The 26,788-nt window shown below is 37.1% G+C and overlaps 4 protein-coding genes and 1 long non-coding RNA gene across 33 annotated transcripts; 3 read left to right on the forward strand and 2 right to left on the reverse strand.

The window, feature by feature from the left end:
- Positions 1 to 1,503: 1,503 nt before the first annotated feature.
- Positions 1,504 to 7,674, reverse strand: LOC137733828 (uncharacterized). 27 transcript variants are annotated; one of them, XR_015955103.1, is made up of 14 exons: positions 7,414 to 7,674; positions 7,235 to 7,294; positions 6,892 to 7,024; positions 6,613 to 6,676; positions 6,261 to 6,372; positions 6,077 to 6,170; positions 5,923 to 5,983; positions 5,435 to 5,494; positions 4,721 to 4,771; positions 4,122 to 4,208; positions 3,581 to 3,641; positions 3,277 to 3,440; positions 1,798 to 1,886; positions 1,504 to 1,710 (listed from the first exon to the last, which is right to left on the reverse strand). It is a non-coding gene; the product is annotated as an uncharacterized LOC137733828 (long non-coding RNA). The 27 variants fall into 27 exon arrangements; XR_015955110.1 differs by having other exon boundaries at positions 3,581 to 3,666; XR_015955113.1 differs by having other exon boundaries at positions 4,122 to 4,198; positions 4,721 to 4,797.
- A 142-nt stretch (positions 7,675 to 7,816) lies between these two features.
- LOC137738129 (Metal-dependent phosphohydrolase) lies at positions 7,817 to 10,899 on the forward strand. 2 transcript variants are annotated; one of them, XM_068477756.2, is made up of 8 exons: positions 7,817 to 8,150; positions 8,627 to 8,657; positions 8,917 to 8,935; positions 9,048 to 9,145; positions 9,556 to 9,651; positions 9,795 to 9,967; positions 10,100 to 10,191; positions 10,629 to 10,899. In XM_068477756.2, the coding sequence occupies exons 1-7, from the start codon at positions 7,977 to 7,979 to the stop codon at positions 10,184 to 10,186; spliced, it is 678 nt and encodes a 225-aa protein (XP_068333857.1). In that variant the 5' UTR covers positions 7,817 to 7,976; the 3' UTR covers positions 10,187 to 10,191; positions 10,629 to 10,899. The 2 variants fall into 2 exon arrangements, with proteins under 2 accessions (XP_068333857.1, XP_088539302.1); XM_088683176.1 differs by lacking the exon at positions 8,627 to 8,657 and having other exon boundaries at positions 7,852 to 8,150.
- A 577-nt stretch (positions 10,900 to 11,476) lies between these two features.
- On the reverse strand, positions 11,477 to 13,953 carry LOC137738128 (cytochrome P450 86B1-like). The gene is made up of 2 exons (XM_068477754.2): positions 12,503 to 13,953; positions 11,477 to 12,109 (listed from the first exon to the last, which is right to left on the reverse strand). The coding sequence occupies exons 1-2, from the start codon at positions 13,832 to 13,834 to the stop codon at positions 11,705 to 11,707; spliced, it is 1,737 nt and encodes a 578-aa protein (XP_068333855.2). The 5' UTR covers positions 13,835 to 13,953; the 3' UTR covers positions 11,477 to 11,704.
- A 3,401-nt stretch (positions 13,954 to 17,354) lies between these two features.
- On the forward strand, positions 17,355 to 21,029 carry LOC137736764 (wall-associated receptor kinase 2). Its single transcript, XM_068476023.2, has 3 exons — positions 17,355 to 18,347; positions 18,508 to 18,687; positions 19,656 to 21,029. Exons 1-3 carry the CDS (start codon positions 17,468 to 17,470, stop codon positions 20,888 to 20,890), a joined length of 2,295 nt encoding a protein of 764 aa, XP_068332124.2. The 5' UTR covers positions 17,355 to 17,467; the 3' UTR covers positions 20,891 to 21,029.
- Positions 21,030 to 21,341: 312 nt separating this feature from the next.
- On the forward strand, positions 21,342 to 26,178 carry LOC137736765 (serine carboxypeptidase-like 35). 2 transcript variants are annotated; one of them, XM_068476024.2, is made up of 7 exons: positions 21,342 to 21,807; positions 23,490 to 23,594; positions 23,687 to 23,988; positions 24,087 to 24,401; positions 24,529 to 24,665; positions 25,551 to 25,643; positions 25,734 to 26,178. In XM_068476024.2, the coding sequence occupies exons 1-7, from the start codon at positions 21,531 to 21,533 to the stop codon at positions 26,005 to 26,007; spliced, it is 1,503 nt and encodes a 500-aa protein (XP_068332125.2). In that variant the 5' UTR covers positions 21,342 to 21,530; the 3' UTR covers positions 26,008 to 26,178. The 2 variants fall into 2 exon arrangements, with proteins under 2 accessions (XP_068332125.2, XP_088539300.1); XM_088683174.1 differs by lacking the exons at positions 25,551 to 25,643; positions 25,734 to 26,178 and adding an exon at positions 24,768 to 24,925.
- Positions 26,179 to 26,788: the final 610 nt, after the last annotated feature.

Here is a 26,788-nt window from a genome sequence, read left to right on the forward strand (position 1 = left end):
CGAATAATTTATTAAATTCTCAGGAAAATATTTACATCTCCTGCTGTAACATTGAAAAAAAAAATCAATGAAGAAACATCATGCCCCATATTTAGTTGCAACGGAAGCCATCGGGTGAGTTACTTCGTTATATTAACGACAAAGTATAAGAAGTCAACTGACTCCAATTGTCTAGTCATCTGGAAGACATCATAAATCTCAACATTATAAGAATCAAACTCATAATTAGGCCCGTGTGTTATACTTCATTTTACCCAAACTCAATTTTAGCGCTTTAGTAAGTCATTGAGATTAGTGGTGATGGTGGTTAAGAAGATAGACGAGAGAAGAAAAGTTAGAGTTCGGAACCCTCCATTTATCCAAACTCGAATTTACAGTTTTAGTAAGTCACTAAGGTTAACCTAGTAGTGAGTGTCACATCCAGGTCCAGGCCCCCATCACATTCCGGACTCGACTCCACCGTAGCACGATATTGTTCTCTTTGAGCCCTTACCACGCCCTCACGGTTTTGTTTCTGGGAACTCACACGAGAACTTCTCAGTGAATCCATACGTACAAATCTTTCCAAATTGGAATTGTTAGTTTATAAAATAAAAAGTTAATTGCCACTTGAAATTGAAATCGGCGGAAATCCAACCGTTGGATTGTAATGAAATTTTAGTATATTGTTCTAGAAGCATAATGTGGATCCTTGGAAAATTCGGATCGGAAATCTGGGATGCGGATCTTTTGGAACAAATCGTAGGGGTGTGTTCTATATAAATTATGTATTCTATTGACAAGGATTATGAGTCATGGTTTGATAATTGTTCTAGGTGCCGATTGTTCGTGACCGCCTCAACCTTCGTGCTAGGGATTTACGAATTTTAGCGAGGACTCCAGGTGAGTGGGTTTTTGGTTTTTTATACAAGTATATATGCTTTATGTTTTAGAATATGCATCTAGTGATTGCTTATGTTATTGTTGATACTGTGAACTACAAATGACTTGATCCCTGTTTAGGGTATATAGGCAATCTAACGAGACGTTAAATGCAGCCATACAATAAATAAGACTAAACAATTGAGACAATAGCCTTGTTTGGGGAATTGAACAATGTGAAGGAGATCCTTATTTATTGGTGGTTAAATGTTGGTTATAAATTAATGTGTGAAGAATCGTAATATTGAAGTGAAAAATAGTTAGGAATGATAGTTAATTTAATTAGTGCTTAGTTGGGCTTATCACCGACAATTATTTCCAAAGGTAAATAGTTTGGGAGTAGGGTGTTACAGCGTACGCATATTATGCCATTTGTATATATGTTTATATATTTGGAAATATTATGATATGGTTGAATTTCATATTTACATTATGGTATATTCATATGTATGTTACTTGCACATAATTAAATGTGAACGCTCTGATACCAAACTGATACACCCCGACCCGGAATATCCACTAAGACTCCAAATCGAGCTGTGCTGGGCGACACCCGGAAGGTGACGAAGCCAAAAAGTGTGATGATGATAAAAAAATATGAATTAATTTGAAACTAAGAGTGTCTAATTACCAGAATGTGCTATGAGCGGTAATGAACCTATTACACACGCGATATAAAGCATAAGTAAAGTACAGTAAGGTAAGGTAATAATTATATCATCATAAGAAGACACCTGAACTGAAAAGTGCCAAGAATCCTCGTCGATATGGACACTCTACTGTTAAAACCTGGAGGGGTGCAAAAATAGAAAATGTGAGTGAGTGAAACAAAACTTTTCAAACCAAATTTCAATTAACAAGGAATTAACCCCTCACCTTAAAACCTGTATAGTTTTCACCAAATCATCACACTTTATGGCTTCGTCACCTCCCAGATGTCAGCCAACACAGCTCGATTCAGAGTCCTAGTGGACATTTCGGGTCGAGATGTGTCAATGAGGGTGGGTAAGAAGATAAATGAGATAAGGAAAGTAAGAGTTCGAACCCTCCATGTATCCAAACTCAAATTTATAGTTTTAGCAAGTCACTGAGATTAACCTAGTGGTGAGGGTGGGTAAGAAGATAGATGAGAGAAGGAAAGTTAGAATTCGAAACCCTCCATTATATCCCAAAGAAAATTCCAATATTTTTTTCTTGTGATAAACTAATGTATGATTCATATATTTTAAGCAAAGATAGGATTTGTGTCAATGATGTGACACTGAATTTTCCAGCTACTTTCATTAATAAAAACGTTTTCCAGATAAATTAAAGAAAAAATATTTATTAACAAGTAATCTCTAAAGATCTGCTGGGGCATTTTAAATCTTAAACTTTTAATACGTGTGGTTGCATGCCATGCACGTCTTGTTTGATTTGAAGTAGATGTCCAAGCCTCAAAGGACAAAAGGAAAAATAAGACAAACATATCTGTTTGTAACTAAAAACCCAACTGTGAAATAGTAAGTACTAGTTTTGAGTTGACGAATTAAGTTTCGAATATGTTACCAAATGAGTAATTAAATTAAGGGGTTAATTACATTTCACACCTTTCATGTTTGACACGTTCACGTTTTACATATAATGAAAACTTTAAAAGATATAGTATTACTCATTTTCTTTAATGTTGACATACATGACGTCATTTTAAGGTATTTTTAGAAATCATATTTTGTAAACCATAAAACGTAGTTGTTGATAATTGAATTATTAGTTAAGTGTTGGTTAACATGCTTATTTCCCATTAGTCACACATCAAATTATTTGCAAATTTAGTCTACTTAGCATTACTCGTCATTTTATGATACAAATATCATAATTATGTATAGAAGAATTAAATCAATTTAAAAACTGTTTAGTCACTCATATAAATGAACTAAATTAAATTAAAATAAATTACAATTATTGCATTTTCTTGGGTTTTGTTTCGTTTCTGTATATTTAACTACAAGTGACGGTGAAAAATGGAAGAATTGAATCTTAACCACCTAGAAGCCTTTTTTTGGTTTTTCGTTTAGCAAATAGATATAAAAATTTGATAAAATAAATAGAAAAAAAAGTGGGCCGTGGGTTGAGATCCACAGATCCGTTTCGGCCTCGGCACAGCCCACGCTCCGACGGATTTGGTACGAACTACGAACCCTAACTCGAGTTCAAATGCTCTATGGGATGAAAGAGATGTCATGTCAGTCAGTTGTGTTGTATTATGTTGACCGTTGACTTGTTGCCAATATTTAGATGAGACTAGCTAGTAATGCCCGCGCGTTGCTGCGGGATTACAAATTCCAAGAATAACAAATTTGTAAGTGGAAGTACCTCGTTGAAAGTCTTCTGGAAGCAGTATAACACCTTTTGGAATCTTTGCCTCATTCTGGTCCGGAGTGCATAATGCGCAAGCAATTTAAGCATTTCCCAGCACCACAGAGCATCATATTTCCTATGATTAATCAACAATGCCTCCTCCAGCTTTGAAATAGCATCTGGGCAAACAAACACAAATCCGCATTTACAGATTTTCACTTCACTCCCAAATAAATAATTAATAAAAATAACATGGAGAATTTCTACATCTAAATAATTAATAAAAAAAGGATATTTCGGGGAAATTCAAAGTTAACACCTTGGGTTAGCTTCTTTGATTCCAGTACATTCCAAAACTGAGACAGATTGCTCTCCATTTCCTGTCGTAATACAGACATGCAGTTTCTATTTTTTGATCAACATAGTCAACATCTTTTACAGTCGGTTAGATTGCATCTCCTTACATGATTGAGAAAACAATTGAATCACAATTAACATTTGTTAACAAAAATTTTAAATCATATATCCAATCTCACAGAGAGATCACAATGAAACAGTTGTTATCTGGCGGTGAAACTTAAAAACCAAAAATGCACCTTAATGTCCTAGAGAGAACAGAATTGCAAGCAAAAGTAGGATATTGAAACAATATTGTCATAATCACGAAATAAGTTCATGGGTTTGCTAATATTGATTTATTAGGTAATTTAGGTTCCAACTTTGTCTCAATTTATCATTTTCTGGTAAACTGAAAGTGTAAACATTTAAGCACTTACCAAGAAAAAAGCAATTAATTATTTGATGCTACTTACAAAACCAATTGGCATACATAGGCTTTGATTAAAAGGTTAAGTATTTACCAAAAGATTCCAGCTGCAAAAATGCATGGAATATCTACAAAGTGTTTGATAAATCCAGAATTTAATTCCTTCTCTTCCTTCATTTTCCTTGCACCCAAGAAAAGAAAAGCAATTTAGTGCCAAACTTTAAAAAGAACCTATAAAATCCAGAGCAAGCATTAAAGAAAGTTAACAGTGTAGGAAATAAATGTTTGCCCAAATAAAAAAAGGAAAGACGTTTCCTAGCTATATTTCAAAGTATTCTAAAAAATGGAAAGATGATTCCTAGCTATATTTCAAGCAAGCTCATATACACAGAACGTATCAATTGTATCATACACATAAGTCAAACAAAAGCATTAGAGCTAATAATAAAATGGAAATGAAAACCTATTAACCAATTTATTAACAAATTTTTTGTGTAGATCGCTAACTCGCTATTCTTAATTTATCAAATTGATTAAAATTACTAATTCTCTTATATCTATCAATACCCCTCCCACCCTAGAACAATAAACAAAAAAATTCTCAATTTCTTATATCTCACAAAGAAAGTCACATGCATGTCCATTTCAAATCTTACAACCAAAAGAAAATATCAGAGTTTCTTAGTTTCTTACCCAAATCCACCAATTTGAATCAAATCTCTACACCCCCAGCTTGAAATCTGTCTGAAATCACTTGCATGAACACAAATCTTATACATGCAGAACAGTTTAGGTGAAGTTGAGGGAATAGGTAGTAATGAAATTAACAAACAACCAAATTCCAAACGAATAATTAATTGTTAGATGTAGATGTACAACCCGAAATTAACACTTATAAAAAATAGCACTTGAATAAAATGCATAAACAAAAGCTGTGCTAACATGAGAAAACATGCAAAACAAACAATGTTGAATATCCTAGGTATTCCATTTATAATTATTCTCCATTTTTATATATTTAAACTACCAATTATCTGCATAAATATTTCATTCCCTTACAACTACCACAACTATATATAAAACATACTTAATAGAGCATGTAATTGATTTAATTACATCATTCTTTAAAAAACCCTTGGGTGGGAGCTGAAAGGATGCCATATTTATTAGTGCATAAAAGCCAATAATTTTATCCACTGTGATTATTTTTATGATTTGCATTTATTTAGAATTCATAAATGCAGGAAAAGAATTATAGGAACTTAAAATTTTTAGAACAAAGAAAAACTATGCATGTATTGTGAACTCTATGTACAGAGCCTTTACATGGCCAAAAGAAAACAAAACAATCAGTAAGAGCTCTTACATGCACAGATCAACAAAGAAAATTCATCAGCATTTTCTTACCCTTTCTTTCACAAAATCTTGTCTTCCAACCAGATCCTGCTAACTAATCCACACCTTGTCCTGTACATGAAAATACACTCCAAATGTAAATTTCAAAGTTGTTGTAATTTAAAATCATCATGCTAAGATAGGCAATCCAAGATAATGCTACTCTTTAGTCTGGATTTTAAGTCTTCAAATTCAGAAACATTTCTTGAACGAATGAAATGATCTAGGACCATCATTCAAATAGAAACTCTTGGCCCTTCATTTGATTAGATAGTGCTCTAAATTAAAACCCAGCAATCAATTCGCAAGCTACTCCAAGTAAAATCTAAAGCAACCCACTCTAAATTTATAAGCCAACAATCCAACATTAATAACAAAAAAGAACAATGCAAAAAGCAGAACTCATATGAAAAGACATTGAACAATAGCTTAAATCCAAAGCAACAAAGAATAATCTAATAACAAAAACCAATAACAAAGGACAGAGTTTAACAACTGACCTTGAAATATAATCCAGAAAAACAAATTGAAATAATCAAATTCCAAACCAATCTCATAATTCTGCAATGGAGAAGAAAATATTAGAGATATTAACATAGATTTTTTGGTTTGTATAGTTGGGAACACTTTGCAGAACTGGAGAAAAATGTGTACCTGATCAGTTTGTACTGCCCTATCCGATGGATTCTATCTTATGGTTGCCTCTCAACAGCTGGGTTCCACCACGGGTAGATTAACAAATCCTATTCTAAAATGCAATGTCTTTAAATCACTTAATCCCCATCTGTATAAGTTAATTCTCAATAATTTAGACATGAAAACAGAAGACATTACTCACATGCGATGCAATTGTCAGATGAAGAGCAACTCCTCTTTCAAGCTCATTCAGAACATGATACAATCTGGATCCTCAGTAAATCTCTTGCAGACATAGTCATGCTTCCAAACAACTGAACACAATTGATACCAAATTGCAACAATTTCTTTAAATTAGTCATAGTTATCTATTGATGCACAAATATAAAATTTTGTATATATTCAGTTTCACCTTTTGCAAGGAGCAGTTAATGATATCCAAGAACAATGCGAAGACATATCATGGGTTAAACTATCTATGAGTTGAACAAAACTAAAACGCATTGTACAGCGCAAATAAAATAGCCAAAAAGCAAATGAAATAGCTAAGTTACCATTCTTTGTCTTAAGCATCAAAACTCGCATTCCACCAGGTACCTTTCCACTTCTTCATATCCTCTGCAACAAATAAACTATATCAACCTTTTTACCCACCCTAAAAAATACTTGAAATCTGATCCACATGCTAAAACACACCCAAAAAAAAAAAAAAAAAAAAAGAAAAAAGCAACCTAATAAACTTAATTATATATGATTATTTCACCACATAATTCAAATTAATTGATGAAAAAATTTTAATTAATTAAACTGAGTTAAATATTAAATATAAAAACCAATAATAATTGTGATTGTCCATTTCCTGTTCCCCGGGCTTTCCACTTGGAGTTCAAGATAGCACGAAACCACCAAAAAAAAAAACTATTCAATTTCTAAGACCAGAGCACAAAACCAAGCAAACACCGCCACCTGCAACAGAAACAACACAGTAAAACAGAGTTCTAGAGAGAAAAAAAACAGAGGACTTCAATTTTACATCGATCGAGCAATCGATCTAGATGAAAACCCTAAACCTCGAAGACCAAGATTTCCTAAAACGAAAAATCGAATTAGATGGAACAGCCACACACAAATCATCGAAAAAAATAAGAAAAGATTTGAAAGAAAAAACTCACAGACCTTAATCAGGGGTTTGCAAGGTTGTACAAAAAAACCCCTAAAATTCGCACACCAATTTTCCTGAAACAAAAAAAACCCAATCAAATTAAACAACCACACTGAAAACACAAATTTTCTTCCCAATCAGAAAAAAGATAAAAAGATAAAAAATAAAAAATAAAAAAAAGCAGAGAAACCACCTGAAACAGTACAATCAGCCGGAAAAAGAGACTCTTCACACAACACACGATCGATGATAGACGCGGCGAGAGAAGCAGGGAAACACGAAGGGTTGACGCGGGAAGAAAAGCACAGAGAGGAAAGAAAGGAAAAAGGGTAGAAAATGGAAGAGCCTTCGAGCACCTTCCTCACCAAAAACGAAAAGGAACGGTGGAGAACTCTTCGAATCAGACTAACGTGTCAACATCGCTTAGAAGCAAACAGGCAGGCACGCGCAACACCTATGATGAAGGGCAAAATGGCCAATTTACTGCACAATCCCACTAAAGCCGAAAAACCATGAAGAAACTGAGGGACGAAACCGGAACGGCACTGTTAATGAACAGTGCCAATCCGCTGAGATTTAGTATATATAGAATGTGCTATCTCCACACCTCACTTTACCTCTGAGATAATTTATCACTTCATCCCGTCTTCACTCCATTATTCAGACCCTGTTTGTCTACAAATTTCACCTCCAACAACCGTTCACCCAGCCACGGTGGCGGCGGCGAGAGAGAAGAAAAGCAGGCAGTTGCAGACGATGGGGTCATTGGGATGGGAAGAGACGGTGAGAAAGGCGGAGAAGCTGGTGGAGGAGGCCATGAAGGAGAACGACGCGTCCCACGACGCTGCTCACGTGTGGCGGGTCCGAGACCTCGCTCTCTCTCTCGCCCGCGAAGAAGGCCTCTCTTCCAATTCCGACTCCATGCAAATTGTAACGCCTACTCTCGCTACCAGTAACTTTTAAAGGGAAAATAACAATTGCATTAATTTATCCAAAGCTTGATTTTGGTACTGAATTGCCAACATTCGTAGATTGAACAGTTGATGTCTGGAATTGAAGGACTGCTGATGATTATTTTGTTATGTATTTGAGTTCTTCACAAAAGAAGATTTCTTTAGGGGTGGTGCTATCCACACACCACTTTCTATCCCCCGGCATTCTCTCAATCCGGCGGTCGGATGGAATGAATTGAATATCAAATAATAGAAATTAACAAGTGGTGTCTGGGAGGTAAAAAGTGTATAGCACCGCCCTTTCTAAACATACCAAGCTGATCACATTACTAACGCTCTCTGATACAAGTCGGTTCCGCACACAATGACAGTGCCAGCATTGTTAATGTAATCAGTTTTGCCCGTTTAAATAACATTATTGTTAATCTGTACTCTACTTTTCTTGGTCGACAGATAGAAGTGGCTGCACTTCTCCATGATATAGGTCAGTTATTGTTGACAACCAAACTTTATAACATGTCTTTGTGTGCTTGCTTATAAATGGATGTGCGAAACACTGCACCCATTCCTATTAAATGTCTTCTTTTACCTATCTTCTTGTTGGCTACTTGTAACATGCAGTAGTACTTCTATGTGGCTTTCATTCTATGTTTCTTCCTGCATCTTTTCAGCTTTGCTTTTATTTTCTTACTCTGATCCGGTATAGCCTACTGATCATTCGTGTTGTTGATTGCTCGCTGCAGGTGATTACAAGTACTTGAGGTTTGTACGTTTCTCATTCTTTGTTTCCTTTAACTTATTTTTTCCTTTTCTGTTGTTTTGTCTGGCTCTTCCATTGATTCATCGTTTCCCTCATGTTATTTTTGGAATGTAGAGATCCCTCAGAGGAAAAAATTGTTGAGAACTTTCTCGATGAGGAGGGCATAGAGGAGACTAAGAAAATGAAGATTATAACGATCATCAAGGGAATGGGTGAGCCGGTTACTGCTCCTTTCTGTCATGTTATTTCTCCCCTGTTCTGCTTACGTGATGTAAAAATCATTTGAGTTTAATCCTGTAATCTAAATCAGAATTTCATATTGCCAAAATGTACATGCCATGTCTCTTTTCTAAATAGGAAAATATTGTATGTTTCAACACATGCCCCGATATATGCATCCGTATTTTCTCCATTTACGGTTTATATCACTTTAGAACCATATAATTTTGTCAGTTTCATTGTGTTCTTAATATTTATGCAATTCTGATTTTTGTTCAATCTCCTTTGTGGACGTTATTGTGGTTGTTAACCCTTTGTAGCTGTTGTGGTATAACAGAATGTTTAATTCCAAGCACCTTATTGTGCCTATGAGCTCTGATATACAAGTACTTCTACTTTCCAGGTTTCAAAGATGAGCTTGCAGGAACAAATAACGATTTTCCTCCAGAATTTGGCGTTGTTCAAGATGCTGATCGTCTTGATGCAATTGGTGCTATTGGTAATCTCTGTGCTTGATAATGCTAAACATTAGATTTTGTCTACCTACTTACTCTATGTAAGTTTAAAATTGGGATGACTGCTTCAAGAGCAACTGTGGGTGTAACTGTTTTTGCACAATATTAAGTAGTCTTTTGGTCACAGGAATTGCTCGTTGCTTTACTTTTGGTGGAAGTAGGAACAGAGTGCTACATGATCCTAAGATTCTGCCACGATGTGACTTATCTAAGGAAAATTACATGAAAAAGGATGAGCAGACTACTGTGAATCACTTTCACGAGAAGCTTCTTAAGCTAAAGGCTTTGATGAAAACAAAGGTAAATTTGTTGAAACATGGACATGGTATTACACGTTCCTCACTTGGAATCTTCCTCATTTGCATGCATTACATATGTGTCTATATTATCATCCATTCAGTTTGTGATATGAGGTTTGACCATTGATGTCAGGCTGGGCAGAAGAGAGCTGAGAGAAGGCACAAGTTCATGGAGGAGTTTCTTGTAGAGTTCTATGAAGAGTGGGATGGGAGAGCTTGAACGAGGTAATTTTTATTATTTTTATTTATTTATCTCAGAACAGTCAGATGTAAATTATATAGCACTCCTAGACCTTGTTTGTTAGAGAGGATCAGCTTGGATAGGACTATTCACTATATGAAAGACATTTTGAAGGGAGAAATGGATGACAACTTCCCTATTTTGTCGAAGTTTGAAGATTACTCATGAAGAAAAGTTGTTCCTTTTAATCGTACCATTTTTTTTGGGATTAGTAGGGATGCCTTTTCTTCATAAGTAATCTTCAAGTTGGACAAAATATGGAAGTTTTCATCCATTTCTTCCTTCAAAATGCCTTCAATATAGTGAATAGTCATATCCAAGTCAGTCCTTCCTATCAAACGTGGCCCTAGTGTTCTAAACAAAGAAAAGAGAATCTAGAACGTAATCATTCTAACAGTGCTGAATTTTGTGATTATGTTAGAACTTATCAACTTTGCTCCTGGAGCGGAACGTGCTTGAAGATGCGGGCTATAATATTCAAACCAACTGTATTACAAAATATATTTTATAACATGGGTCGTTTCTCATAGGACTGTACTATGTTGGTGGATACCAAGGAAGTCAATTACCTCTTTGATGAGTATCGTACGAATAGGTACTAGGTTGGTTAGAATTAGAACCCTCTTTCCTGCATTGAAGCATAAGTAATCAATTTAATGAGAATATGAGATCTGTGGATGGAATTTAAATTCTATGTGCCTAAATGAAAACTGGCTACATCATGCGACAAAACTAAACTTGGTAGGTAAAGTTGGTGAGGTGTGGTAATTTTCTTCATCGTGTGAAAAATTATGCCCGTTAACTTTAAGGTTGAGTGCCTCGTACTGCCGAGGTAGGTTTCAGTGACAAGAATGTCGAGGTCCTGAGTTGCTCGCCAAACTTTGCCTTTTTCTTTTGTATTTGGCGCTCAAGGCTTTCGTAATTGAAATGCCTTGAGAGTTGATAAGAATGAAGAAAGGCAGAAGGGGCTTGCTCAACACGTTTAAGTGTGAAATGTCGAAAGTTTTACTTGCACCGGATGGATTGAGAATAAATACCAAAGAGGAAGAGCCCACGCAATCCGTCTCACGTGATGTGTGAGAAAGACACATGGTAATAAATCATCAACCAGTTGCGCCTAAGATTTTACTATAAAATTACAAGTTTGTCTGCAGGCATCGGAGTGGCTACCATTTTTGTGACTCAAGTAGTTAGTTATATTTGCAAATTGGTGTTTGGGTTTTGCTTTCGTTAGGATTAATCACAAATTAGTGAAAGGGAAAGATGAACTTATTTGTAACAGAGAGAGAATACATGTATTATTCAAATACATAAACGAGGAAGAATCCAATATTACACAAGTCGATATCACTCTACAGATTTTGAATCATCTGCCCATGTATGTGGGATATGGCAATGCCACTATTTATATATGAACGATATCATTATTACAAACGACAACATAAACGCCAAACACACTATAATCTATATTATATTAATCCCCATTAATATCATATATCATATATTTAGTAATTTGTGGCGCTCAGCATGGCCACGCTTTTGGAAAGTGACCTTCAACCCATGCTTCATGTACATGGTCAGTGCCAGCTTTGGCTCCACCGGATGATTTTCGACCACCTTCACACGGTACCGGTAAATGATGGAGGCAGCGACGAACTTCATTTGGTAATAAGCGAAGTCTTTGCCCAAGCAGAGGCGAGGACCGCCATTGAAAGCCGTAAATTTGTATGCGGACTCGCTCATGAAGCGGCCGTCCGATGACCTTAGCCATCTCTCGGGCTTGTACTCCCTGCAGTCCTTCCCCCAAATCGCCTCCATTCTCCCCATGCTGTACATTGCGTATATCACTTTTGTTCCCTTCTTCAATATTGTTCCATCCGGAAATACGTCATCTTCAACCACCTACACATATAGTTGACCCAATATTGTTTGCAAGGGATAATATAGACAGTCACAGATTTAGCGTTAGGTAAACAAGAATGTCATTAAATTAAGACTATATCCTTCTAGGGTGTCATCGTTGTTGACCGAAAAACAAAAACCAGCTATTCACTTAATTATAATTCACCTGAGGAAAAAAATAGATAATTAGTAATATGTGTGTGTGTATTTATCTCACAATTATATCATGACTATTGACTAGCTATATGATTAGTTGAAGAATGTGTGAGGCATGACAAGTCCCATAACATGCCATGCATGCACTTAAAATGATTACTAGTTTGAGTAAACTAATGTTTAAAACGAAAAAGAAAATTAAGGTGCAAGTTGTGTAATTAACTGAACTGAACTTACCTCCTTGTGATCTAATGGAACTGAAGGGTACAACCTTAGAGCCTCTGATAGAGCTGCATGAAGATACTCCATCTTCTTTATCTCTTCTGGCTTGAATACTACTGCTTCATCATCGTCACTTTTAATTTCACGATCACGATCAGATGATGTTCTTGCGCCCACAATCCGGCATATTTCTTGAAGAATCTTGTGCTCCACCTCCGGATTGTGATGAAGCAGCCAGAAGAACCAGCTCAGTGCCACCGATGACGTGTCTCTCCCCGCAAGTATGAAGTTGACGCATATATCCCTCAAGAATTTGTCCGAAAAAGCCTCCCCCCTCTCGTCTTTCAAACCCATAAAAACCGTTAACAAGTCTGATCTAATCTGCTTATTCTTCTTATCCTCATCATTAGAAGCATTAGAATTATTGGTGGCAGAAATTAGTAGCGGGAGCTCTTTCTTCCTTGTCCGAATGACGTCTTCCGCAAACTCGTCCACTCCTCTTATGGACCTCTTTAGCTTCCTCTCAGCGCCCAAGTTTAAGTACCTCATGGTCTTCCACAAGCACGATGGGGTCACGAAGCGCATAATTGTTGCTTCCGTTGCATCCTCAAAGGCCTGAGCGAATGGTATTTTGGGTAACCCCAGCTGCAAGCAACCAGGGTCGACCCCAAACGCGATCATGCAAACATTGTCAAAAGTCAACCTCAAAAGAATGTCTTGGAGGTCGATTGCGGTCGAGTGTTTGATGGAGTCCTCTAAAACGGGCAAAAGCCTACCATGGACAAGTTCAAACAACGAATCCGCGGTCAGTTGCCGGAACTTAGCTGAGTGGAACTCGATGCTAGCCGTCTTCCTTTGTCGCTGCCACGTCTCGTCGTCCGCGTTGAATATACCATCCCCGAGAAGATCTCGAACGGTGTCTCGGAAATAAGGGCCTTTGGGAAAATTGGAGAACTTGGTCTTGAGAAGGTGCTCCAAGTTACGAGGGTCTGAAGTGATGACGCTAAAGAGGCTGCTAAACCAAGGGCCTTGGAATAGAAACGTGCCGTTTTGGCGGCAAAGAACTTGGGAAAGCCACTCGTATAGGTTGTTGGTTTGGAGTCCAAGTACGGCAAGAGAGAGAGAGGGTAGCATGCCAAGCACCGGCCAAACGGGTAGGCCATGGCGTTTCTTCTGCCTCAACGAGTGTATGGTAATGAAAATACATAGAGCCAGAAAGAGCTCCGAGATTTGGATGTGGTGAAGGAAAAAGAGTTGCCCCAAAACCAAGTTTCCGGCCACGAAAGTCTCGGAGAAGGAGGGGGAGGTGAGATTATTGATGGGAGGAGGAGAAGGAGTGGTGATCATGTTGTTGGAAGGAGAGGAGAGCCTATATGTGATGGGAGTGTGTGGTTTATTAATATTGGCAGACTCACACTATGATGAAATTGAAATGAATGGGTTGGTTTAATTAGGTTGAGGAATGGCACGGTGGAGGTCATGTGTTATATGGGGGGCGGTCATGATTCATCATCTGTTTGTTTCTTGGCGTGCATGCTTTCTACTTCTGTCTTTTACCCTAGAGCTTTCGATTTGGTGAGCTGAAATGTATTCTGGGCAACAGACGTGGCTGCCCACCCATTTATATAAGCTTATTCGAGTTCATACTTGTATATTCTTGCGGGCCCTACCATGGAAAGCATTTTGATGATTCGAACCGTATAGTATTTAGGACTTTTTTCAATTAAATAGTGTGTTCTTCTTAGCATTTTCCTACAATTAAATAATTGCCATTTTAGTAGTTTCTTGAAATATTGATTTCTTTAGTTTTCTGATTTGCTTAATTTTTTTATTAAAAACTGAATGAAGAATTATAAAATTAGACGATTTAGATATTAAAATAAAATTTACAGTACTCTCATATTGTATTCCTCAAATAAAGTTAATTAAAAAGTCGAGAGATTATATATAAAATTTCTTTTCATATGTGTGTGCAACTAACTAACGATTCACTTTAGGAAATATGCAAAATTTCCTTTCCACATATTTTTTTTTTTTGTCGGAACCCTTTCCATATATGGATTGATCACTATTCCTGAGCTATCTAGCCAGTACCTAGGGTGAATATATGAAAATATTACTATTCACTTTGGAGAGTATGGTCCGTGTGTAAAGCGGACGAATGGGAATGTCGGTCTCTGTGTGTGTTGGTTTGAGTAGAATATGGTGTATATATATCTCTTGAAGTTTAAAGCAAAATGTTGATACTTTCCCAAGTACCGCCAAACGAAGAGTGGGCACGGTTTGTTCCAATGCGATTTTGAGTAAAATCGAAATTAAAATAAAAAGTTTTTGCAATTTCAAACGGTTTCTGTTCAGTTTCAAACCATTTACATATAAAATGAAGAAAATTCTCTCTCTCAACAACATTAGTATATTACATAGGATGTGGTCTTAGTATTTCCAACTCCCCCATTTCCTGGATCTTTCCTTCTTTTCGGCCTTTTTCCACTTGGGCTGTTGGGCGGCTTCCATTTTCTCTAGAAATTAAGTTGCCATTTTTTTCTTAAAAATTAAGAAAGTCGATACCTTTGAGAGTAAAAGTCGATACCTTCCATCAGAGGGTTTTGAATTTTACACATCACGGTCACTAAAATTCAACTTGATCACCAATCACAAGATTACAATTCAAATTTGAAATAAATTTCAACATCAAAATGCTTTATAATTTGCAGTAAAATGGTGGTACTACTGCTGAACTAGATCAAATCTCTTTTTTATTATAACCCAAAAGATAAAAAAGCCCAGTTCCCTTTTGATTCAAATGAATAGCTACTCTCACAACATATTCCTCAAATAAGGTTATATAAAGAGTAGAGATTATTCATAAACTTTCTTTTCGTGTGCATGTGCAACTAACTAACAATTCACATTAGGAAATATGCAAAATTTCCTTTTCCATATATGGAGTGATCACTATTCTTGAGCTATCTAGCTACCTAGCGTGAATCTATGAATATATCACTGTTCACTTTGGAGAATATGGTCTGTCTGTGTAAAGCAAACGAATGGGAATGTCGGTCTCTGTGTGTGTTGGTTTGAGCAGAATATGGTGTATACATGTATGTCTTGAAGTTTAAAAAAGTGTGTGAAAAATAAAATATAATGTATAAATATCACATCCTTATTTTTATACTACGTAATTTTTAATTATTTAGTTTCATAATCCTTACTTTAGGAATTAGGATCGCATTGAATGCATGGGCCAAAAAACTATGGTGACCAACATGCGTATATAATTGCATACGTAACAACATCACATATATACGTGGCAAAATATTTCGAAGATTTGTGTATACTGTTTGATGATGAGTTAGTTAACTAATAACTTAACCCAAATTAACACATGTTTTCAAATGCACATACGACTTTAGCTAAGTTAGCTGAAGCAATCAATATGCTTCAAGCTCTGCAACCAAGTTTGAATCTCATTTTTCATAGTTTAAGTTAATTTAATGTAATTATCTTAATATTTGTCAAAACAAAAATAAACATATTCAAATGAAACTAATTTTTCTAGTTATAAGAAAAACTGGACATGAAAACCTAATGAATTAATGGTGAATGGTAACAGACACGTACAGAACTGGGCTTTAAGCCTTAGGGTTTCGTAACTGGTGGACACGTTAATGTTGGGCTAAAAAGGCAAATACATAGAGTGATTCTTTGTACAGGGACTAAATTTTATTTCTGAACGTTCATCAATTTTTTTTTTTTTAATTCATATTCAGTTATATTACGCATGTCTGGCTGGCCACAGTGAATGTCAGAAGTCAACCAACGGTCCTGGATATCAACGAAAATGCTGGAAAGGTTATCAAGGAAACCCTTACCCTTCTTGATGGTTGCCAAGGTATGATACAACTTTGCAAGTAACGCTACTCCTACTATATTTTTACATAATAAATTTGTATCACCTTTTTAATAAAAGTAAAATCCGTTAATATATTTAGGTCTCATCTCTATCAGAAAAGTGGTGAAAATGTGATAAGAGTAGTATTTTTGCTTTGCAATATATATGTGACGATGATACTATTTTCATTCTAAAAAAGTAATAAAAAATGAGTATTTTTGAGCGCTAATAACAATTGTCTTACAAACAATATATTGCTATAATTGATCATAATCAGCAAGCTAGCTAGCTAGATCCATTAACCCGTTATTAATCTTCTTTAACTGCAACGGACGTAGTTTGCCTTGTTGTAATTACAGATATTAACGATTGCGAGGTATCAAACCTTTGCATTAGCCCAAAAGACGGGTCAACTTGCCTGGAGGCTTTAATTGCAGTTGTCCAAAACAAAACAAAGGAGATGGGATGAGAAACGGAGTGGTTGCAGCTTAGAGGAAAAGTCTGGCAATCAATCTCTAAGAGACGTACTAACGTTGCACTGGGAAAGTATATATGTTAGGACACATACTACGATGCATGGATAAGGTGGTATCCCCTCGTATCTCCGTGTACTATTGTATCTCTATGTCGTCATACATCAATTCTTCATGTTAATTTGACATATTCCCGTGTCGCTTCGTGTTGTAACCCCGTGACCGTTTTTGTGTCCATGCACCATAGCATATATATTTATGTTAATTATTTCTCTAATAATTAGAGGTGAAACTCATTTTTTTCCCTTCTTTTATTTACCATGTGAGCGCAGGTGTTTGCATAGGCATTTTGGTGTTGACCACAGCAGGTTTTGGTGTTGACCACTTGCAGGCGGCTTCAGGAATATGGTCAAACCCTATTTTGTATAATTTTCTAACACTATACTTGGTTATTTCCAACTCGACGGCCAAGTCTTAATTTCCATGGAAGCATCCGCCTACTTTCTCACTGATGATGACAGCGCGGATTATTTAAAGCATTCTGTATATATTGTGCTTTCTAACAAATGAGCTAATCAAAGACTTGCACCTAGCCTACTTGATGACCGATCAGCCATGTCGAACCACAAACAACTTCTGCTATTTCTGGTCATCATCATCTTCTCCTTGACACCAAAGACAGCATTCGGGCAACCAAAGTCAGGCTGCCCCGGCACCTGCGGCTCTCAGAGCATCCCATATCCATTCGGCACAACTCCAGGCTGTTACCTCGACGAGTCGTTTCTCATTTCCTGCAACGACACGTCAAACGGTCAGAAAGCATTATTTTTCCCAAAAAGCAACGTAACCATCCTCGGCATATCGCTCGTTGATCACGAAATACGAGTCTCCAGCTCCATATCCTACGATTGCTACGAATACGACAACTCAGGCCATCTCAGCAACAGCAGCGAAAGAGTCTCTTCCATGCTCACGTTCTCCAAGTTCCCTATTTCAAGTAGCCGCAATAGGTTCACTGCTGTCGGCTGTGACACTGTCGGGGTTATCGCAAGCTCGAAAGGGCGAAGCTACACGACCGGATGCGTATCCCTTTGTACAAAGTTTGAGGATGTCGAGAACGGGACATGCTCCGGCATTGGTTGTTGCCAAATACCTATACCGGAAGATGTGATAGATTATGCCACGGCAACTGCGAGCTTGAGAAACCATTCGGACGTCAGAGGCTTCAATCCGTGCGGCTATGCTTTTGTTGTGGAAGAAGACGCCTTCAACTTTTCCTCCTTGGATCTTGGAAACTTTCAGAATAGGGAGAGTGTCCCGGTGGTGGTTGATTGGGCTGTGGGGAACCAAACATGCCAACAAGCTAAAACCAGTGCTACTTATGCATGTCTGGCAAACAACAGTGAGTGTTACGAATCAAACAACGGGGGTGGCTACATCTGCAAATGCAATAAGGGTTATCAAGGAAATCCATACCTTCTTGATGGATGTCAAGGTACTAATTAAACTCATCTAGAAATATTAATAAACCGTAGTTTTTGTTACATCTAGGAAACTTATCCTCTTCGTTCTTTAAGCTTAATTAATAATCATACGGTTGGTTAATTGTACTCTTAATTAATTAATTTTTCTGATGGATTAATTGTTAATTTCAGATATAAACGAGTGCGAGGTTTCAAACCCGTGCAGCAGTACAGCAACATGCGACAATATCCTTGGAAGCGTGAATTGCTTGTGTCCCAAGGGACACGACGGGGACGGAATGAGAAACGGAGAAGGTTGCAGCCCAATTGATAAACGTAGCACTCAATCTCTCAAACTTGCTATTGCCTTAGGTGAGCACAATAACATTATTTATGAATTGATTAATATTCTCAATTATATTTCATACTCATTAGTCATTAGAGTGGATTGATCATCTATTCAAATTTTCTCTGACGAGTTTAAATATTATGCATTCATTTTATGTGTGATTTTTCTGTGACCTTTATCATTAATTAACAACTGAGTTCAGAAGATTTGGTCTTTTCTTTGATAGGGTCTGCTTTTAAATATAAAAATGTCAAAAATCCGACTTAAATACACATAGACATAGAATTAATTTGAGGGTTGCCTAGGTGTGGCATTAATCATGAAGACTTTGAGAAATCAACTTCCCCAGCTAGTGTTAATATCAAAGCAAATGAAAATCATATAAATCTAATTGACTAAATCCTGAAATTAAAGAAAGACCTAGAAGAATAGAATATGGGCCAAGTAAACAACGTTGGAATTACAAATGCAAACATCATTATCTTCACGACTAGTTCAATTTTGTTCTCTTGTGGACTGGCTTCTTATTATATATGCAGTAGCCGTCGATTTATTCAATGGTTTGCCTTGTTATCTTAGTTTTCATACATTTAGTAGCCTTTTTTTTTTATTGATTTTTTATTTTTTTTGGTTAAAGCATTTTAATCGTTTTTGATGCTATTGGTTTCTTTGAGCTAACAAGTCAAGAATAACTGCATATTTCTATAGTTTCTTCTTAGAACGAAATTTGAGAATTTCATTGTTTCTAAACCTCAATTATGGTCAGCAAGGGGAACTGAACATGCATTTTCATACCCAATTTATGGTCAGTTCATGTTTCAATTAATTTGTAAAACTTTACTGGTAGCTTACAAATGTACAAAGGAAATTTCTCTCTCAAAGTAAAATAATGGACTCTAGTGTACACTTAAATTGCGTGCTAGTGTCATCAAATTTATGTACAAAATTTGATTAGCAATTGATGTGTCAGCGTATGTGCCAATTAATGCAGGCATCTGTATAGGCATGTTGGCATTGCTCGTTGGAGGTTTTTGGATTTATTGGGGAACCAAAAGAAGAAAATACATTCAACTTCGAGAGAAATTTTTTCAACAAAATGGTGGCATATTGCTGCAGCAGCAACTCTCTTGTCACAGAGGATCTGTTGAGACAGCCAAAATTTTCACTGCGGAGGAACTGCTAAATGCGACTAATAATTACGATGAAAGTAGGGTTCTTGGCCAAGGAGGCTACGGAACAGTGTACAGGGGATTGCTATCAGATAACAAAGTTGTTGCCATTAAGAAATCCAAAATTTGTGACCAAAGCCAAATCGAACAATTCATAAACGAGGTAATCGTGCTTTCACAAGTTAATCATCGTAATGTGGTCAAGCTATTGGGGTGTTGTTTGGAGACGGAAGTACCCTTACTAGTTTACGAGTTCATCACAAATGGTACTCTTTCCGATCATCTTCATGATAATAGCCAAAACTATTCGTTGCTTCCTTGGGAAATGCGCCTTAAAATTGCAGCAGAAACAGCTGGGGCACTTGCATACTTGCACTCTGCAACTTCTATGCCTATCATACATAGAGATGTGAAGACTACCAATATTCTATTGGATGATAATTATATAGCAAAAGTTGCTGACTTTGGAGCTTCAAGGCTTATTCCTATCGATCAAACTCAGCTAACCACTCTAGTACAAGGAACACTCGGATACTTAGACCCCGAATACTTCCACAGCAGTCAGCTGACAGAAAAAAGTGACGTCTATAGTTTCGGAGTTGTTCTCGCGGAGCTGCTGACGGGGAAAAAGGCACTTTCTTTTGATAGGCCAGAGAGCGAGAGAAACCTAGCAATGTACTTTGTTTCTTCGATGAAAGAGGATCGCTTAATCGAAATTCTTGATGATCATGTGAATGTCGATGAGGAAATAATTATCAAGCAAATACGGGAAGTAGCTAGTCTTACAAAGAGGTGCTTGAAGGTAAAAGGAGACGACAGGCCTACTATGAAGGAAGTCACGGCGGAGCTAGACGGACTGATCAGTTTGGGGAAGCATCCGTGGGGAAGAGATGGGTTTGGATTCGAAGAGACTGAGTACTTGCTCAACCCTAATTCTGAGCGTTACAACGGAGACGGGGATGAACCTGGTGGAAATTGCAGTACTAGTAATACTAGTTATGCAGGGTTTGATAGCATGAAAAACCATATCATAATGCCACATGATGATGGGCGATAGATTCTTCTGTCTTTTAGCTAGTGGATGTTAATTAGACGTGTACTATATTAGGATTAATGTTAATATTTGTTGATGGTTATCGTTAGAAGTTGAAAGATTATGTTGGATTCCTTTTTACTAAATTAGCAAATTCGCATTATAGTGTTGTTTTTGTATACTTGCAAGTGAAAAAATTTATGTTTTTTTTTTCTTTGATTACAAACCCAATTATTATAATTAGTCATATTTAAAAATATAAAAAAATTATGAAAAGGAGAAAAACGCTATTTCAGAAAAGAAAAAAAGAAAAAAAAAAGGAAAAAGGGAATTTAAGAAAAGGATAAGAAGTAGTGAGAAATCAATTGTATTATCCTGTCGAAAGTTGTATTACTATGTTGGGACAATCCACCCACGCGATTGGGCCGTGGCCCTTCCTTTTGAAATATATAAAAAAGCGTCTGTCTTATCCAACGGACACAAATTGCATTCTACTTTTTATCCCGTTGAAGATTCAACTCTCTCTCTCTCTCCCCCACCCTCCCTCGAGTCGGAGTCTCACTCACACAAAAAGCTCCCAAATTGCACACAGACCAATATTATTATATATACGATCAGTAGACAGCAGTAGTAATTGCTAGCAGTCTCTGTCTGAGATTCTCCAATGGCCCTTAATCCTAATTTGTTGAACATGGCTATGATATGGTGTCTAGTACTACTCTTTTCAGTGACCCATGCCGTGAAACATGAAGAAATAGAAACGCAGAGACGACTGGGAGAAGGTGACAGGGTCACCAACTTGCCCGGACAGCCGCCGGTGTCATTCCCGCACTACGCCGGCTACGTCCAACTTCCCAAATCCGGCAAGGCCTTGTTCTACTGGTTTTTTCAAGCTCAAGAGAATGCATCTCGGAAACCCCTTGTTCTTTGGCTTAATGGAGGTCAGTTCCCTCTCTTCCAATCAAAATTTGCTTTTCGTTTTGGATTTTAGCTAGGGTCGTCATACATTTCTGCTTTTGTGGAGGCGTTTTTATAATTAATAAGTATATGAGTATATGAGATACAACGGTACGATTAAATTTGATATTATCGAAAGTTAATGTTTAATCATCTACTAAACTGTGCATTTCATACATAGATGTATTATAAAATTTTCAAAAAAAAGAAGCGATAAGATTTGGATGTTTCAAATTAGAAGTGTTTCTTTCTTCTTTATTATGTAATTATATTTTTCATGTGTATTTCATTGGGTTGGATGGGTTTACACTTTATCCTTTCCATATTTTGCCATTTGTTTTTCTTGATCTTCTTTTTGAATTGTGTGTTGGTGTCCGTTGAGAGGCACAATTTGTCAACAAGAAGACAAAATTGGCATAAGAAATCAGAAAACACAGAGCATCAGATTTTAGAATGGTGGCTTTTTCCGTTATTCTTGACGGCGAGAGCTGGTTTGCGGTAATGTCTCTCCACTCTCAGTCTGAGCACACCAGACGGACAAAGTACCATCTGTCCTGTCCAGTAACGGACTTGATTCTCTGGTCCTCTCTGGTCTGGAGCCTCTGGATCGTAGAAGAGCACAGAACATAACAGAGCAGGGATCATCCCATCACATCCAAATACCAATAAAGTCAAAAACTTTTACAGTAACGAATATTTGCCGCCGCCGTTACATTTGACGCCCGTCCTACCCATACCCATACCCAAACCAAGAAGTGCATTCCCCCAGGCCCCAATATGTGATAATCATACAGGAATGAAGCTGTCTTTGGCCTCATTTTTCACTTGGTTGGTATGATTTTAAGTAAAATCACATGGTTGAATCATGATTTAATCATAAATAAAAAGAATAGTGACGTTAATGTATATATTGTTGGCAATGGCATGGCATGCAAATGGGATATTTTCACATACATTGAATACGGCCTGGCCTGCCTCTGGCCGTCACTGATTCAGTTGCAGGCCTCTGCTTCTATTAGTATTTAATGCTATATTTTCTTTTGGCCGAAATTATTTTTACAAGACCGAGAGAATTCTACAACTACTTCTAAATTTCTAATAATGGAGAAGATAATATAACGGATATATTATCACGGTAATATTTCTACTTTATAGTGTAATATTGTATGTGAATTCTTTTGCAAAGTATTTACATTATAGTATTAAGATGTCATGTGAAAAAAAAAAAAAAAAACTTGTGTCGTGCTAGGCCTTTGACTAATGAGTTGGTAGGATCCACTATTCTCGCGTTCTCTTCTACATCATGCAATGCAGTAGCAATATACCCTTTTTTTCCTTTTTTCTTTTCCAGTTTTCATCCCCACCACTTCAATTTGTTTGTTTCTTTGTTATAATTGGTAGCAAGCCTGGTTCTGGAAGGCTATGCACATGCAAATGCAACAGCCAATGCCCCATTAGTCATCAATCCCTACTCACGAGTCACCGCCGGCCAATTTGATTTGGTTTACTAATTTGGGCATGCAATTAATTAAGATTAATATCCCCTCTTTTCTTTGGTTTCTTTGTATTTTTTGCGCTTTTAGGCATTTCTTTCCATTTTTGCTTTATTAGTAATGGTCCAGGAATGATGTATTGGTCCAATGACACCATCTTCCAATTATTTCAGGACCTGGGTGCTCATCCGTAGCTTATGGAGCTGCACAAGAACTTGGCCCCTTTCTTGTTCGAAACAATGGAACCCTAATTCTTAACAATTACTCCTGGAACAAAGGTTTATATTAATTAATTAATAATTAACATTGCATAATAAGCTTGATTTCTTGAATACTTAGATGATGATATATGTATGATCATGATGTTCAGTTGCCAATGTGCTGTTCCTGGAGTCACCTGTTGGAGTAGGGTTTTCCTACACAAACAACTCCAAGGATTTGCGTACAATGGGCGATCGAATCACAGCCGCTGATTCGCATGCTTTCCTGGTGGAATGGTTTAAGAAGTTCCCAACCTTAAAAACCCATGATTTCTACATTGCTGGGGAGAGCTATGCTGGCCATTACGTCCCCCAGCTTGCCAACCTCATATACCACCGAAACAAACGAACCACCAGATCATCATCCCCATCAGAGTACTCCTCCTCTTTCATAAATCTGAAAGGTTTCATGGTGAGCCAGCCTACATGAACCCTAACTCTACATACAATTAACTCATTTCTTTAATTATCTAGCTAATTAATCGATCATTCGCATTATAATTGAATTAGATTGGGAATGCTGTGATCAATGGACCGACGGACAACAGTGGGATATTTGATTACGCATGGAGCCATGCCATAATCTCGGACACGCTCTACAACAATTTAGTAAATAAATGTGATGTCGTACATGATGACAACCAAACAGCAGAGTGCAACGAACACGTTCGGACCTTCTTACAAGATTATTCTGAAATTGACATCTACGGCATTTATGCACCCACCTGCCTCACTGATCCATCTCCATCTACTACTGCTTCTCCCAAACCAACAAGGATTAACAATTTCATGAAAAATGTTGCACCTCGTCTGCTCAATCAACATGTAAGTCATCACACTCTCGATTTATCTCACCTAATTCATTAGCTAGCCAGTAATTAGTAAACACTAATAAATTAAGCAGTTATGTAATTTTGGTGTGGTTAATTAATTTTGCAAAATGTATATATAGGAGCTTTGGCAGAGGCTACCATCAGGGTATGATCCCTGCATAGAGGATTATGTTGAGCAATATTTCAACAGAGAGGATGTTCAGAAGGCCCTGCATGCCAATGTTACTAAACTTTCCTATCCTTACTCCCCTTGCAGGTAACTATGATCTACATATACATATATATATATATATATATATATATTTATGATTCGATTCATATAACCAGTTCTCTTTCTCTCAATCCCTCTGGAATTTAGGGGGAGAGAAATATTCAGAGAGGTAGCTGAAAGTCAATTTCAAGAATTTATTAGAAGGAACATGCACGTTGAGAAATCAATGAACTGGAGCTTTCTTTCTGTTTCCACACTGCCACAAGGGCCAGATCATAATTAATGAAAGATATCTTGCAGTAACATTTGTCGTTGTCTTCTTCCTTTTGTTTTTTCTTCTTTTTTTCTCCAATAAAACGCAAAATTGAAATATTTGATAAATTATATTGTGCAATCGGCAATCAATAATTTAGATAGATAGATAACTAGAAGATTACAAATTATCGACACCTCGTTTTCAATTCCTTACTATGGTCCATGGTAGTTCCCTTCCCACTAAAACCAGTCAAGCTAGCTGTTATGTTTTTCCTCCATATTTGTCTTTTATATAATTAGTCAGTAGAAATTAGTCACACGATAGCAAAACAAGAAAAGCTGGTGCTGGTACCGGTACCGGTGGGTAGGTATGTCTGTGGTAATGTTAAATAATTCGTCAAAACTCTAAACACAAATTGCATGCAGGAGGACCGTCCTTTACTTTACTACTCTATTTAGGGTGGTGGGGAGTGGAGTGGGGACATATGCAAGTTGGTTTCCAGTATGGGATCGCACTTATTATTACATTCTCGAATCTCACTTGCTTTTTTAAGTTCCCACCTCAAATTAGGCATTAATTATTTCCGCAAGCATTTTTCTGCAACATATACTTACTGATGTTCACAATAACATCTATGGTATATATCTTATTCTGTTGCTTCCTGTGGCATGCAGCGGCATCATAAAGGAATGGAAGGACTCGCCTGATACCGTACTGCCAATCATTCAGAAGCTCTTGAAAGCTGGCTTGCGTATTTGGATCTATAGGTAATCGAGTTCATTAAAGATTACTGCACTAATAACTTGTAATTTGTGATTAGTAATAATTAAAAACCCTAATCAATTACATGCATGCAGTGGTGACACGGATGGGAGGGTGCCGGTAACATCAACGAGGTACAGCATAAAGAAGATGGGTTTAAGAGTAATTCAAGGATGGAAGGCATGGTTTGATAAGGGTCAAGTGGCCGGGTGGGCGGAGACGTACGAGGGCGGGCTCACGTTTGCGACGGTGAGGGGCGCAGGGCACCAAGTCCCGGTGTTTGCACCTCGGCAGTCTCTTTCTCTGTTTACCCATTTCCTCCATCCCAATCCCAACACCACCCACGGCCTCCCTTCTTCTCGTTTTTAGGCTTTTAGCTAGTAATAAAATAATAAAAACTCAGCTGCCTACCCCTCAGTCTTTTACACATAGGAATACGATGCTACTAGTTAGCCATCGTTGCATTTGCAAGTTTACAGCCAGCAAGGTGTAATATGACTCATAATTTATTAATAATATATATTCCAATATTACGTGCTATATATGTTTTTCACCATATAAATTAGGGCTCGTTTAGAAGACTTCTAAAATGGTTGAAAACGTTTTTAGAGAGAATGTTTTTTGTTGTAAAGCACTTGAAAGTGTTTATTGCAAGAAACACCAGTTTTATGTGTTTCTGGTAGGAAGCACTTGAAGTGCTTGTACAGATCGAACTTTGCATTACTAAAGATTGATTCAAAAATATTTTTACAAAATGCGTTTTCAACTATTTTAAAATCAGTTTCCAACGAACCTTTATGTTTATCAATCATATCATGAGTTTATTTTATATACGCATAATTAACATGATTGCAAGCAGCCCTACCATAGGTAGGCGCAGCCACTCCCCATTCATCATCTTGGAAGCGACCACGGGAGAGATTCCATGTCTCTCAGAAATTAAGGCAAGGAAAATCATTTCCCCCTACTAAAAGCAACCGATAACAGTCTGTTTGATCTGGGCCGTTAATTTGATGGAAGAGAGGCCCTAGGATTGTACAAGGGAGTGCTTGTACAGTTCAATCTTCATCGTTTAATGTTAGCCCACTTTATTTTTATTCTTTAAAGCTGGCCCAGTCCAATTGGTTTGGTTGGTTTTCTTGGAACCCAA

The sequence above is a fragment of the Pyrus communis genome, chromosome 13, assembly GCF_041283825.1.
Source record: "Pyrus communis isolate YQ-2024b chromosome 13, ASM4128382v1, whole genome shotgun sequence".
Classification (NCBI taxonomy): domain Eukaryota; kingdom Viridiplantae; phylum Streptophyta; class Magnoliopsida; order Rosales; family Rosaceae; genus Pyrus; species Pyrus communis.